The 13,247-nt window shown below is 31.9% G+C and overlaps 3 protein-coding genes across 7 annotated transcripts in view; 2 read left to right on the top strand and 1 right to left on the bottom strand.

The window, feature by feature from the left end:
* Positions 1 to 13,247, bottom strand: part of LOC116340325 (receptor-type tyrosine-protein phosphatase kappa) — a 124,575-nt gene that overhangs the window by 22,994 nt on the left and 88,334 nt on the right. The gene's annotated exons all lie outside the window — the stretch shown is intronic.
* LOC116340328 (venom carboxylesterase-6-like) lies at positions 3,578 to 6,848 on the top strand. Of its 3 annotated transcripts, none has more exons than XR_004201069.1 (11): positions 3,578 to 3,907; positions 4,016 to 4,127; positions 4,189 to 4,218; positions 4,293 to 4,586; positions 4,656 to 4,940; positions 5,012 to 5,115; positions 5,334 to 5,450; positions 5,517 to 5,695; positions 5,786 to 5,881; positions 5,941 to 6,018; positions 6,078 to 6,187. XR_004201069.1 is itself a non-coding variant. In XM_031766774.1 (11 exons), the coding sequence occupies exons 1-11, from the start codon at positions 3,710 to 3,712 to the stop codon at positions 6,502 to 6,504; spliced, it is 1,713 nt and encodes a 570-aa protein (XP_031622634.1). In that variant the 5' UTR covers positions 3,581 to 3,709; the 3' UTR covers positions 6,505 to 6,848. The 3 variants fall into 3 exon arrangements, 2 of the variants coding, with proteins under 2 accessions (XP_031622635.1, XP_031622634.1); XM_031766774.1 differs by lacking the exon at positions 5,941 to 6,018 and adding an exon at positions 6,333 to 6,848 and having other exon boundaries at positions 3,581 to 3,907; positions 6,078 to 6,203; XM_031766775.1 differs by having other exon boundaries at positions 5,941 to 6,195.
* Positions 7,209 to 9,886, top strand: LOC116340327 (esterase B1-like). Its single transcript, XM_031766772.1, has 10 exons — positions 7,209 to 7,488; positions 7,549 to 7,687; positions 7,759 to 8,055; positions 8,135 to 8,425; positions 8,496 to 8,593; positions 8,662 to 8,772; positions 8,861 to 9,036; positions 9,127 to 9,240; positions 9,297 to 9,419; positions 9,517 to 9,886. Exons 1-10 carry the CDS (start codon positions 7,288 to 7,290, stop codon positions 9,713 to 9,715), a joined length of 1,749 nt encoding a protein of 582 aa, XP_031622632.1. The 5' UTR covers positions 7,209 to 7,287; the 3' UTR covers positions 9,716 to 9,886.

Below are 13,247 nucleotides of genomic sequence, written 5' to 3'. Positions count from 1 at the left end.
TATGCTACTCGATTGCTGCACATGCATTGTTAGATGAAGTAAGTGATGACGGTGACGGTATTATTACTTTCCATTTATACCAAAGGAGTAGGTGAAATGCAAATTTAAATTTGACATAAAACTCACTTTTTCACCAACTCCTTTATATATAGATTATCCACTGATTTATTGCATCGACGTGGAATCGTTTTGATTTTTGAGTGTTTTTCGCAAATTACCATTGAACTTTCTTTCAAGTTAAGAATTAATGTGATGGGAGTGAAATGAGGAGTAACAAATATGAACCCACATCAGTACAACACACCCACGCTGCAGGTATTTATGGACGTTTTTTTATGCTGATACAAAGTTTCCATGGATTCATTTTAATCCAGTGTGTACAAAAAAAAAACACAGGCCGAAAGAAAACCTTATTAGCCTTTTTTACTCTCATTATTGCTTCCTTAAACGACTCCGTCGACATCGCTGTCGCCATGACTCCTGCTACAAAATAATGGAGAAAGTATTGAATGTGGCGCGGGTGGTACTGTTTCTTAATAAATAGTAGCTACTTGCATGCAGCAGTGAAGTAGAAAATGATTTATGTTTTTATGTTATTGTTCATTTTGAGTGCAAAGTGTACTGTTGTGCACACCTGCACATGCACATTCACTGGGATTTCGTCTGTAAGGTTCGGTAAGATGCAATCATCTCATGATAATAATTTTTATTTTTTGGTTCCTTCGCATTTAAAAATAAAGAAAAGTTCTTGCAGAGCCATGACCCATGGGGTTTGATTTTTAAATTGTATTTTATCGTGAGAAAAAGCACTGCATCTTTTTTCGCACTATGAAACATTTGGTGTTGCTATCGAATAAGTTCATCTATTAGCGCTGTGTGCAAAGATGCACCCGAATTTATTTGTACATTTTTTTTTCTTCAAACGAAAATTACGTCTTTTACAAAACCATGAGCTGGCATTGTAGATTTGAGAGCAACATTCATTTATGTCGTCGCCTTTCACTTTTCTCGTTCTCAAAAACCGACTATTCCGTTCCAATGGAAAAAACGATTTCTCAAATACTCCGGAGGGCATTTCAACGAACATGTAATAAAAAAGCGTCACCATTATTTTATTTATTACGCTTTCTTTTTCCATATACCTGCTCGAATTTATTTTTTTTAGCTCGTTCTTCCCCTTCTATTCTTCATGTGTGTTTTTTTCTGACAATTTTTTCATTTTTTCTCAGATCGGCAGCTTTTTCATCTTTTCTCCCTTCGTTTAACCAAAAGATGAATTTTATTTCATCTCAATCAGATTGCGGGGGTTGTGCCAAAGCCAAAAGAATGGAGTACAAACGAAAAAAGTACACACACCCACACATACACAAATCACATTCGATTGGATTTATGAGCATTTAGATGTAATATAATAATGGAACATATTTACCGTGAATGTGGCTTTTTTATGGGTAAATAATAAAATTCAAATTGTGTAATCTTTAAATTGCAATCAAAATCGTTCGCAACACAATGAAGATATGTAAGCATGATGAAACGAATACGAGTAAATAACAATCATGTAACATACAATCAACAGCAACATACAACAATATATCGTTGATATGGCACACCGATTCGAACATGCTCTGTGGACTATGTATCAAGGGGAGTTTTCCATCCTTTCGCTAGTTTATTTGATTATATTTTATTTGATGCGATAATAATCGAAGGACTCTTATAACAATCGTAACGACACCTAGGCAGGTCGCCGATGAACTATAATTTTCATATTAATGATCTCATATTTGTCAAATCTCGATTTGTATTAATGGAGATTGAAAAAATTGTAAGGTTTACACAGTGTACCTTCCCTACTCGCTTGATAATAATATTCAAAAAAATAAATAAATTCTATAACTGTCTATCCCCTCGCTGCACGCATTTCACACCAACTGTTTTCTTCAAACTTTTTTTTCCCATTTCAACAAAGAAACACAATATTCCTTTGCACGACAAAAAAGAACATCTATTTTGATTCAAATCATATCAAATGTTTTGTAATTGATTTTTTCCAAGTGTGTACTTCCGAAGCCATTCAAATTCACTTTCGCTGTATTCTATATTCCATCATCATTCTACTGCATTTATTTAAATATTTTTTTAAATCGAAAATAACGAAATTAATTTAATGTTTATTTATTGATTGTCTGTTTAAAAAAAGACCAATGATTAAGCTTTATCATTTTAATTCGAATGGATTTTTTTTGTTGGTGTTCACCATTCAGAATCAGATAAGCCTTCAAGCAAAACGTACAAATGAATTCTATAATTGAATGGGTAAGAATAATCATGACCTCCAAACATTCTTTAAAAAAATACTGATACAAGACGATGAATTAAAATAAATGAGATACTAACTCGCGTTTAAAATAAATCTGATACTTGAAAGATATTGAAAATAAAAGTGGAATGTATCACATTTATTTTCAATTCGTTCAAGTATCAAATTTATTTTCAATTCTGGCTAGTATATCATTTATTTTAACTCATTTGTGCATTATACCGATTCTCCGAGAGTTTCATATAAGCCTTCCCATGTAGATGGTAAAAGATCGTGAAAAATGAAAAAAATAATTAAATTTTTTTTCTTCGATTTACAAATACTATTCAATTTTTTGTACCATCTGGTGAAATCAGAATGAAAAAAATCGCATTCCTTATAATCTAAATCACGATCTGGAATTTTGTAAATCGAAGAAAAAAAATTTAATTATTTTTTTCATTTTTCACGATCTTTTACCATCTACATGGGAAGGCTTATATGAAACTCTCGGAGAATCGGTATAATGCACAAATGAGTTAAAATAAATGATATACTAGCCAGAATTGAAAATAAATGTGATACATACCACTTTTATTTTCAATATCTCTCAAGTATCAGATTTATTTTAAACGCGAGTTAGTATCTCATTTATTTTAATTCATCGTCTTGTATCAGTATTTTTTTAAAGAATGTTTGGAGGTCATGATTATTCTTACCCATTCAATTGATAATTATATTATGTACAGTTTTTTTTTTAATTTGCGAAGTTCGATAGGCGAACCTCAATAAAATGCGAATACCCATGGAAAAATATATAAAAATTGTTCATAATATAGCGCTATTTTCAAATATAAAACAAGTTTGGATGTTCTTTTTTTAATTTACAGTTAATATGCAATTATAATTGCATTTAATCAAAATACTTTGACCATTTGATTGATTATTCGTATCAATGTAATGTATGTCTATAATCGGATAACGTGAATTATCTGTGATGCAGGTGCAAAATAGAATTCGAAACCTCTTGCTAGAATATTGTATACGTTTTACTCGGGGTGTATCTGTTCTTGGTATCAATTTTCAAGTGCGCATAATTTTGTGCCGTTCATTTATTGTGTACAAGCATCAATTTGCACTGTATTTATTTCACAGCGGCTAAGAATATTGATATATAAATAAAGTATTCAAGTGCATACAAACAAAGATTATTCATTTCTTTTGAATTGTCTGGCTACCTCTGTGCAATCAATAAAAATATCATTTCAAAATTGAATCAACAAAAACAAAAATGTGCACCAAAAACATAATAAGAAGCGTCAAGATATCGCCGTCAACATTCAGTTGGAAAATTGTTCATTGTGAAATTAGTGTATATTATTTTATAATTATTTGAACGCATTTGAAATGCAATTTTTGTATTTGATGCTGTTAGTTTCGCTGAATTATGTGTGCAGTGAAAATAATGGTTTGTATAAAACGGTAAAAACACATGACGGCAATGTTCGGGGCGTGCAAAAATTTACGTTATTTCGAAACGTTAGTTACTATGCATTCATGGGCATTCCGTATGCCGAAAAGCCAATCAATCATTTACGTTTTAAGGTAATTTTGGAAAAAGAAATCGTTTGCGTTTGCATATATATATATTTGCATACATGTTGTAATTCAAAATAAATGCATTTTAATTGTTACAATATTGTTTTGTAATAGGTCCCAGTACCAATTGCAGCATGGGAACCAAAAACAATTGACGCATTCCAGTATCGAAACTCGTGTATACAACAATCGTTTGCACTTGGCAATGATGGACCGGAATCGGAGGGTATAAAATACTTTTGTTAAATTTTTAATTATAATTTTAATTTTTTATATTTTTTATATAGATTGTCTCTATTTAAATATCTTCGTGCCGGGTAATGAAAACATGTTTTTTTGTTGCAATAATAACAATAACCACAACAATGTATGTATATATTTTTTCAATTAGATATAAAAACAAACAAGAAATTGCCGGTGATTTTTTATATTCATGGGGGTGGATTTGCGGAAGGATCGGGCAATAACTTCTTTTGGGGGCCCGACTTTCTCATAGAACGTGGAGTAATTTTAGTTACAATTAATTATCGATTGGGTGCATTTGGATTTTTGTCACTTAATACGAAGCATCATTCGGGTAATATGGGCTTAAAAGATCAGTACACTGCATTGAAATGGACACATTGTAATATTCAAGCATTTGGTGGAAATAAACGATACATCACAATCATGGGACAGAGTGCTGGTAACATTGAATCTCAACGCAATTAAAAAAAACATTTTTTTCTATTTTTCTTTCATTTTATTGCCATAGGAGCTGTATCGGCCCATTATCATGTTCTATTTCATCAATCACGAAAATTAATTCGTAGTGCCATTTGTTTGAGTGGATCTGCGTTCCTTTTCTATTCATATTTAGATGAGAGTAGTCAATTGCAAAAGATGTTTGATTTTGCGCATAAATTCAATACATCAATTCATCACAAGCGTGATTTGGTGCATTTTCTGGAACACGTACCGGCCGATGCAATTGTTAATTTAACATCACAAACAACATTTGATCGAACACTAACATTTGATTGGGCTCCAGTCATTGAATGTAATTTGCCAACGCTTTTATTGAACAAAGTCATTTGATTGAATTTAAATTGGATATATTTTCTTCTTCAGGTCCATCGGCAAATAAACCGATTTTATTAAATACGCCCAAAGAGTTATACGAGAGAAATCGATCTGCAATGGATGTTAGTACAATGTTTGGCTATACAAATTACGTAAGTTTTAACTTTTAAATATTGTTTAATAACGATTGAACGAACATCATTGTGAACAACTTTGACAAATTATTATTATTATTTCACATCGAAGATTAGTTTGAATGAAGTGTTATTACTTTTCCAAAAAATATGTGCCCAATTTAAACTTAAAATTCATATTTTTCGAATTAAAAGTTTTAAAACTGATTTGAAATGTTGTGCTAATTTCTCTATAGGAAAACCTTGCATTAGTTTGGGCTGATATTTCAAATGCCACTCGTTTGAATGGATTTCTCGATCAATTTGATTTGGTATTGCCGGTGCATAAATTAAAGCCAAACTTCAAACCAAATGTACGCACAACTTTAATATAAAACACAATTTTTTTCTAAATTTGAATTTTTAAACTGTTTTTGCAGTCATCATATCGTCGAATATTAAACCGAGTCAAATACCATTATATGTTCAATGTTTCCAAAGAGCATGATAAAGCCGTGCAGTATGTAAACATGATATCCCATCTCAATATGGTATCGCCAATTGATGAAGCCGTTAAAACACAGGCATTTCATTCGAAACGACCAACATTTTATTATCAGTGAGAGCGAAACTGTGACATACTCAATGGTTTTTTTTTAATATTTTTAATGCACTGCAATGTCCGCTTTATGTCTTTTTATACGTATAGATTTTCTATTGATGCCAAATTGAACTCTGTAAAACAAACACAAAACATGACATGGCCTGGAGCAACACATTCCGATGACTGCTGCTACATATTTCGGTAAGCAGAATTATTTGAAATGAAAAAAAAAATAGTTAACACATTTAAATTGATTGAAGTTAAACCAGTTCAAGCGGCACACATACAAACCATACAAGTTCAATGTCATATGCCTTTAAAATAAACAAGGCCATTGCGTATGTAATGGAACCGTTTTATGTACATTATTTTTCATTGAATCCCTGTTATATATCAGATGTAAATCTATGGATTCCGTGTATTACGACATAATAAAGACAATGCATCACGATGAGAAGAGCAAAATTACTTACAATACCATTCAGCATATGTCACAGATGATCGCCAATTTTGCCAAATATGGGTATGTTTCTTTATGTCAAATGAATTAGATTATATTTTATTTTGCAAATAAAAGAAAATATTTACATATTATCGTAAAAAAAGGTGCCAATGATGAAGGTTTAATCTGAACTTATTTCATCATTTTCAGACGACCAACGGTTGATGGGCGTCCGGTTAAGGGATATCACCCCGTACATGGTCACCATATTAATTTTCTAGATATCACAAACAATGCATTGATTCCCGGAGTATCGCCGCAAAAAGAAGGCGTTAAATTCTGGCGTCGTATCTTAAAATATGCCAAAAAGCTTCGTCACTGAGCAGTGATATGGTTTTATTCATTTCTAAATAAAATAATTGAATTGATAGCCTTGATTGAACCTTGATTCTATTTTTAAAATCATGTATAAATTATATAAACTTATATTTGCAGTAGTACAATCCATAGAAACTTGAGACTTGAGACGCCATCTCACGACTCGTATATGCAAACGGTCAACTCCACTTAAATCCCACACACATCGTTGAAATTCACAAAACTTTGTAAGAAGCATATGTGTTTCGTGATGTTGTGATTGTATTTAAAAAAAAAGAAGAAAAAATATCATTAGAAAAATATAGTGTCGATTTCTTTTTGATTTTTATATTTTTATTTACTTCTCTCTGTTTAACACAACCTTGAATCACATAAAGAGCAAAATACCTTAATTACATTAACACGATCATGTTGTAAAAATAAAAAAAAAATCTAGCACAGTTTGATTTGCTTTTGTCAAAACGCGAAAGGGGGGGAGGGGCGTGGGCATTCTCTGTATTATTTAACATTAGTCGCTTTTTATGACTGATATTTGAACTTGAAATTGTAAAAAAGTGACTTTTGAGCATGAGTACGCTATTTTTGACAAAATAATCAACGATCATGTCATAATGTTGATCACTAGGTTAATCATGTGCCATTATCTATATTAGTATATAACAATTATTATCACATTAAATATGAATAAAACATTTTTCAATATATATTACATGTCAGTATAATACTGACAGTATTGAACAGCACATTTATTTGGATGTGACGGTTCAACGATAGAGTCAGAATAAAAATGTTTTCAATTTTTTTTGCTAGTGCTGTATTCATCTGCATTACAAGTCAAGTAAAGGCTTATGATGAATTCAAAGTAATTAAAACCAGTAATGGTGAAGTGCGTGGTCTACGAAATACAACACTATTTAAAAATATTCCATTTTATTCGTACAAAGGCATTCCATATGCAAAGCCACCAATTGGAGAATTAAGATTCAAGGTCAGTTTGGGTTTTACTTGTCTTTGAAATGTGACATTTTTTATTTTTGTGAAAAATTAGGCTCCTGAACCGGTAGAATCATGGAATGGCATTTTGGATGCATTTGATCATGGTGATATGTGCATACAACCTTCAATTTTTTGGCCAGTATCATTTTCGCAAAGTGAAAATTGCCTGACACTAAATATTTATGTACCAGGTATCAAACATAGTCAATTTGGATTCATTAAAAAAAAAATATTTTTATAAATGTCAACACATTCATCGTAGCTGAAGTGAAAACGAATGAAAAATTGGCCGTATTGTTTTTCATTCATGGCGGTGGATTTACGGATGGATCATATCATGATGATGTATATGGTCCAGATTTTCTGCTTGAAAAGGAAACAATTTTGGTAACCATTAACTATAGATTGGGTTTATTGGGATTTTTATCACTCGACACCCCTGAATACTCAGGTAATATGGGTTTAAAAGATCAACAATTGGCATTGGAGTGGATTAGCAAAAATATCGGTCATTTTGGAGGCGATAACAAACGAATCACTCTGTTTGGACATAGTGCAGGTTTTTATGACTTTCAATAAGGTTCAATATTTATACGCGTCGCGATTTCAAATGATTTTTTTTTTGAAACTGATTACAGGCGGTGCGTCAACACATTATCATATTTTATCATCTGAATCACGAAAATATTTTCGAAATGCCATTCCAATGAGTGGATCAGTCTTAAATTATTGGGCACTGTCGCCCGAAAAAAATCATTTATCGCGTATTTATCGAATTCTCAAAGAGGAATTGGATGAACCAAAGAATTCGTTTGAAGAGTTATTGGCCTTCTTGAAAGAGGCCCCGGCAAAACTGTTCAATAAATTTTCTACAATAGAAGTTTATAATTATGTGCGTTATACAGTACCATTTGGGCCGATCGTGGAAAGTAAGCAAAACAAAATTGGAACTTGATTTTCTACTTCATTTTGATATTTGCATTTTCTTTTAATTGATAGGAAAGGATGCAATACGTCCATTTATTTTGGAATCTCCAGAAAAATTGTACAAAACATCAAAGATTAACGTTGATACAATGTTCAGCCTTACAAATCTAGTGTGTATTTCATTCTTGAGATCGTGTAATTACATGATGGCTAACAATTTAATTTTGTTCAATATTAGGAAGCCATGTCGTTGATTCCAAAGACACCAGCATCATTATTGAATGCGTTGAATGCCAATTTTAATTTACCTTTGCCATTTAATACCATCGATTTACCACTTGAGTCTGATGTAAGTTGGAAAATTCCATGAATGTAATCAGTCTGTTTTAAAGTTTTAGGCCAAGCAATAATCAAAAGATATGTTGAAAAATTTGCAGGAGCATTATAATTTATCGAATCAAATTCGAAATTTCTATTTCGGTGATGCAAAAATTGATGAACAAGCGATTCCAAAGTTTTTTGAATATGTATCCGATTTTAATTTTGCCTTGGGCATTGACAAATCCATCAAATTACATGCAAAGCATACAACAGCCAAAAGTTATTATTTGTGGTAATTTTGAAAATTTTATCAAACATTTCTATATATATTTTAATTCAAGAATCATTTTATATTTAATGTATTTTGTACGAACTAAATCAGGTTTTCGGTTGATTCAACGCTAAATTTATTCAAACGATTCGATATATTTAAGCGTGGTGATGTTTTGGAACTGCCTGGTGCCGCTCATGCCGATGATCTATGCTATTTATTTAGGTAACGCATGTATGCAGTGCACTTAAATGAATATATATATGCTTAACAATTTGTAGATGTGGCGCAGCTCAATCATACTATGATCAAATCATCGAAAATAAAAACGATGATCAATCGAAAATAAATTTCCAAACAATTGATTATATCACCAAATTGTACACGAACTTTGCAAAATATGGGTAAGTTGTTTGACACACGTGATTCTTCGGAAATGGCATCGAAATGAATAAATTTCAATTTCGATGTGACAAAAAAATGTTTGTTTTGTTGTTTTAGTAAACCAACGCATCAGAACGATCCAGTCAGTGGATTCAAACCGATTCATAACGAGGACATTCATTTTCTTGATGTTAATAATGATGGATTGACAACTGGTTTGAAGCCGCATCAAAAAGTGTTCGACTTTTGGTCGAACATCGAAAAACAAGCCAAACAAGCAATTCAACATGTCAAACAAAAACGAGACGAATTGTAAAATAATGAACATTCACTTGGTGTAATCGATACATGAAAAAATGGTGAAAGATTTTTCGTTTCGTTGAAAAAAAAAATATATTCGATTTTATCTTTAATTGAACATAGATAGTTGATGTATTTGGATTTTTTTCGAATAAAATAAAAAATGTTGTATGAAATGACGAGAAAAGTGAGCGATTGGAGTCAACTCATAAAATTAAGTTAAATATTATTAAAATGAGTGGAATGGCACAATTAAATATGAATGGGTAAGAATAATCATGACCAATAATCTGGAGGTCATGATTATTCTTACCCATTCATATAGCCTCAAACTAAACATACTATTTATTTCAACCATTAACATGACAAAACAATAAATTGAAATGAAGTAAGTGATATTTGTAAAACGAAAAGTAAGCGCATATGTGGTTAAATAAATGTGGTATACATGGTTTTTAGAAAGCGCTAGCTTTTATTCTAGTATTTCTAATAAAACGCCATATGACATGAAAAATATCATTCCTCTAAAAAAGTTCTTCTAGTGTCAAGTTCGTGGCTTCTCCCATGATATGGGGATTTCGTTTTCTATTTTAAATTCATTACATCCAGAAGTGTGTTATAGTTTGTCTTGAGCAAATCAATTAAATTTGCTCAAAGTTCAAACATTCTAAAAAAAGTTCAATAAACCGGCAACTTTTTATTAATTACATTGCACATTCTTCATGCTACCGTCGGCCCAACCATTACGAATGGTTAAAAATGTACAACTTTGATGCAATATTCACTATCACAGAATGGTGTACGTGTTGAATTTACACAATCAAATGATGACAAAAGATTTATACGCTTTCTTTTGGCTGTGCTTGTGCTTTGGCTATGCTAGCGTTGGATGCATTCTTCTAGGAATTGAATGCTAATTTTAATCCACCTTTGTCATTTAAAAGAATTAATCTACCATTTGAATTCGATGTTACTAGTTGAATAGTTCACACTGTCACGTCTGCAAATCGTAGATACGTGACAGAGTCCACTGTCCACTTCTACGATAGAAATTCATTGGATTTCATTGAAATGCTCAAAGCATTTCATTCATGAGAATCAGAATATATTTGTCCATGTTTTTGCCATCCGTATCACTATCTCGATTTCTGTTTTTGTCTCTCTTCCTTTGTATCTCCGAATAAATAATGTTTTACGAACAAATGGATGCTCCGATCTTTATGAATTCTATTGGTCAACTTGAATAAAATTTAAAACTATTTAGTGTTCGTAAAAGGTCATTTTGGAAGTCACTTCAATTTAACAATAATCTGATTGCTTAATATTGCCATCGAGCATATAGTTTTTGGTTTTGAGTAGTGGTCATATTTTAGTTTTCCATCTGGTCGCATTGATAAGCGCATTTAAATGGGTTTTTACTTCGCCAGATCTAACGACCACTATTTAATATGCATAGGTAAAATTTTCACAATCATCATGCTACCAATATCAGTGGCGACAGCATAATATTTAAAACAATATCAGAAGTTTTCAATAAATGGTCGGTTGTTCACATATGTTACCCATTGGATTAGGTCGATCTACCGAGAATCAATTATTAATGTTACAGTAAATATTGTGACATTATAAAACATTAGTTTGGCTGTCGAATCAGGATGCACACAAAAACAGCCAACAACATTCAGATAGCACATTCACTTTCAACGAATTTTCAGTTACGGTTTACTTGAAAAAAAGTTTCATTTGATATTTTCATTGAGTTTGATATATTCAGTGATATTAAAAATCTTTGGATATAGACTTTCGATCGTAATACGAAAATTGGAAATCCAAATATATGGATTTGAGAAAAGCAATGAAACTTTAACCTTCTTTTTAACATTTTCTGGTAATCGGACGTGAGGACGTATGGATATTGTGTTCTTGTGTTGTTCAATTGGACATTACCCCGCAAATACGGCGAAAATAAGGTGACTCTGACGCACACGTATTGGAAAAATCCCAAGCGAATGTTAAATTTTGAATTAACTGGCCAATTCTCCAATTTCGAATTCTACAGCTCTGTCAATCTCATATACTTATATTTTTATAATCTCAATGCAAAATACAAAGTAATCGCATTCTAAAGTTTTTTTTTTATTTTAATTGTATTTGTAGTTAGGTGACGAAACAAATAAAAGCAGAAAAATATCACAAATCAATATGATTTTGTTCTTAAAGTTTTCTATCATTGCTGAAATTGGATAAAAATGGCGAATTGAGAACGTACGCGATGAGATGAAAAGTGTAAAAAATGCTCTTTTTTTTGAAAATGTGAATGAAAATTTGTCAACGTTTGATGCACACTATACAGTGATAGCAATGTGATTTTATATTGCCACGTAGTGAAAATGCACTTGTAAAACTATAAAAATCTACAGTACCTTTATTTCTCACAAAGTCTCTCTCTTTTATGCAACATGTATACAATAAAATTGATATGAACACAAAAAGTTAAAGAAAAATTGGAATGAAAGCCAAGCATAAATATATATTACATACCACGAAACGTTTTAGTGAGCGAATGCAAAAACGAAGACGAATCGGTGGTTTCATCAACAAAAGTGCCATGCAAAGTAGATCCCCTTTTATTTTGACGGTGCACGTACTTCATTTCGTTGCCAGCGAAAATTGCAATCGGTAAGATGTAAAAATGGAAGGATAATTTTATAAGGTGTGTATTGTTCATTACAGTGCATGTAGATGCATAGATCGTATTACTTAGTCAGTGAAAATTCACAATATACACATGCACCGAATGAAATGCGAAAAGAATCTCTTCTATAATTTACTTAAGTTGATGGGATGCACAGTCTCTAACACAAAGTCATTAGATTATTTTTTTTACAGAAGTTTCTTTTTTTTCACTCACTGAGAGAACTCTCAAATGAATTGATGCAACAAACTCAATTGGTTCAGTTGCACGACACAGCGCAACACATGCAAATTATTTTGAACAATCTATGAAACTTCTGTTGCATAAGTCGTCAATTAGAAGCAGTTTAGATTTACAAAACTTCGATTAGACTCTGTCTAAATAGAGAATGATAGCGAGAATTGCACACCGCAACAAAAAAAAAGCAGTCGATGTCAATGGTGATGGAAGGATTTACAGGATCACATAACAAGATAACTATATCTATTTTCCTTTGCGTTCGCTTTATGGCTTAACACTATTTGCATTCCGAATACAGAGTGGAAAAATAAACTATGTTCGAGTAGACGGTAACCCCCCCCCTCTCTCTCTCTCGATAAAAATGTGGTGATAAATGCAATATATTTGAATAAGCGCCAACGAACTAGTGAATGCAATGTTAATATCATTTGCGTTTGGATTTTCATTATCAAGCATTCACCTCTCAAACGCACTCTCTTCTTGTGATTAAATAATTTTCATGCAAAATTTGTGGCTTGCACAACTTTTATTCGATTGTAACGATGAAAACTCTGTGACACAAATACAGAGAGAGAGAGAGAGAGAGAGAGAGAGAGAGAGAGAGAGAGAGAGA

Source organism: Contarinia nasturtii, unplaced genomic scaffold, assembly GCF_009176525.2.
Source record: "Contarinia nasturtii isolate CC-2019 unplaced genomic scaffold, AAFC_CNas_1.1 Cnas_scaffold_630, whole genome shotgun sequence".
In the NCBI taxonomy this organism is placed as follows: domain Eukaryota; kingdom Metazoa; phylum Arthropoda; class Insecta; order Diptera; family Cecidomyiidae; genus Contarinia; species Contarinia nasturtii.
Note: the sequence above shows the minus strand (reverse complement) of the source record. Positions and strands in the feature narration are given on the sequence as shown.

Coding starts and splice junctions, on each gene's coding strand:
- LOC116340327 (XM_031766772.1), top strand. CDS start 7,288: ATGTTTTCAATTTTTTTTGCTAGTGCTGTATTCATCTGCATTACAAGT. Junction 7,688..7,758: donor ACTAAATATTTATGTACCAG/GTATCAAACATA, acceptor CATTCATCGTAG/CTGAAGTGAAAACGAATGAA. Junction 8,594..8,661: donor TGTTCAGCCTTACAAATCTA/GTGTGTATTTCA, acceptor GTTCAATATTAG/GAAGCCATGTCGTTGATTCC.
- LOC116340328 (XM_031766774.1), top strand. CDS start 3,710: ATGCAATTTTTGTATTTGATGCTGTTAGTTTCGCTGAATTATGTGTGC. Junction 3,908..4,015: donor TCAATCATTTACGTTTTAAG/GTAATTTTGGAA, acceptor GTTTTGTAATAG/GTCCCAGTACCAATTGCAGC. Junction 4,128..4,188: donor TGATGGACCGGAATCGGAGG/GTATAAAATACT, acceptor TTTTTTATATAG/ATTGTCTCTATTTAAATATC.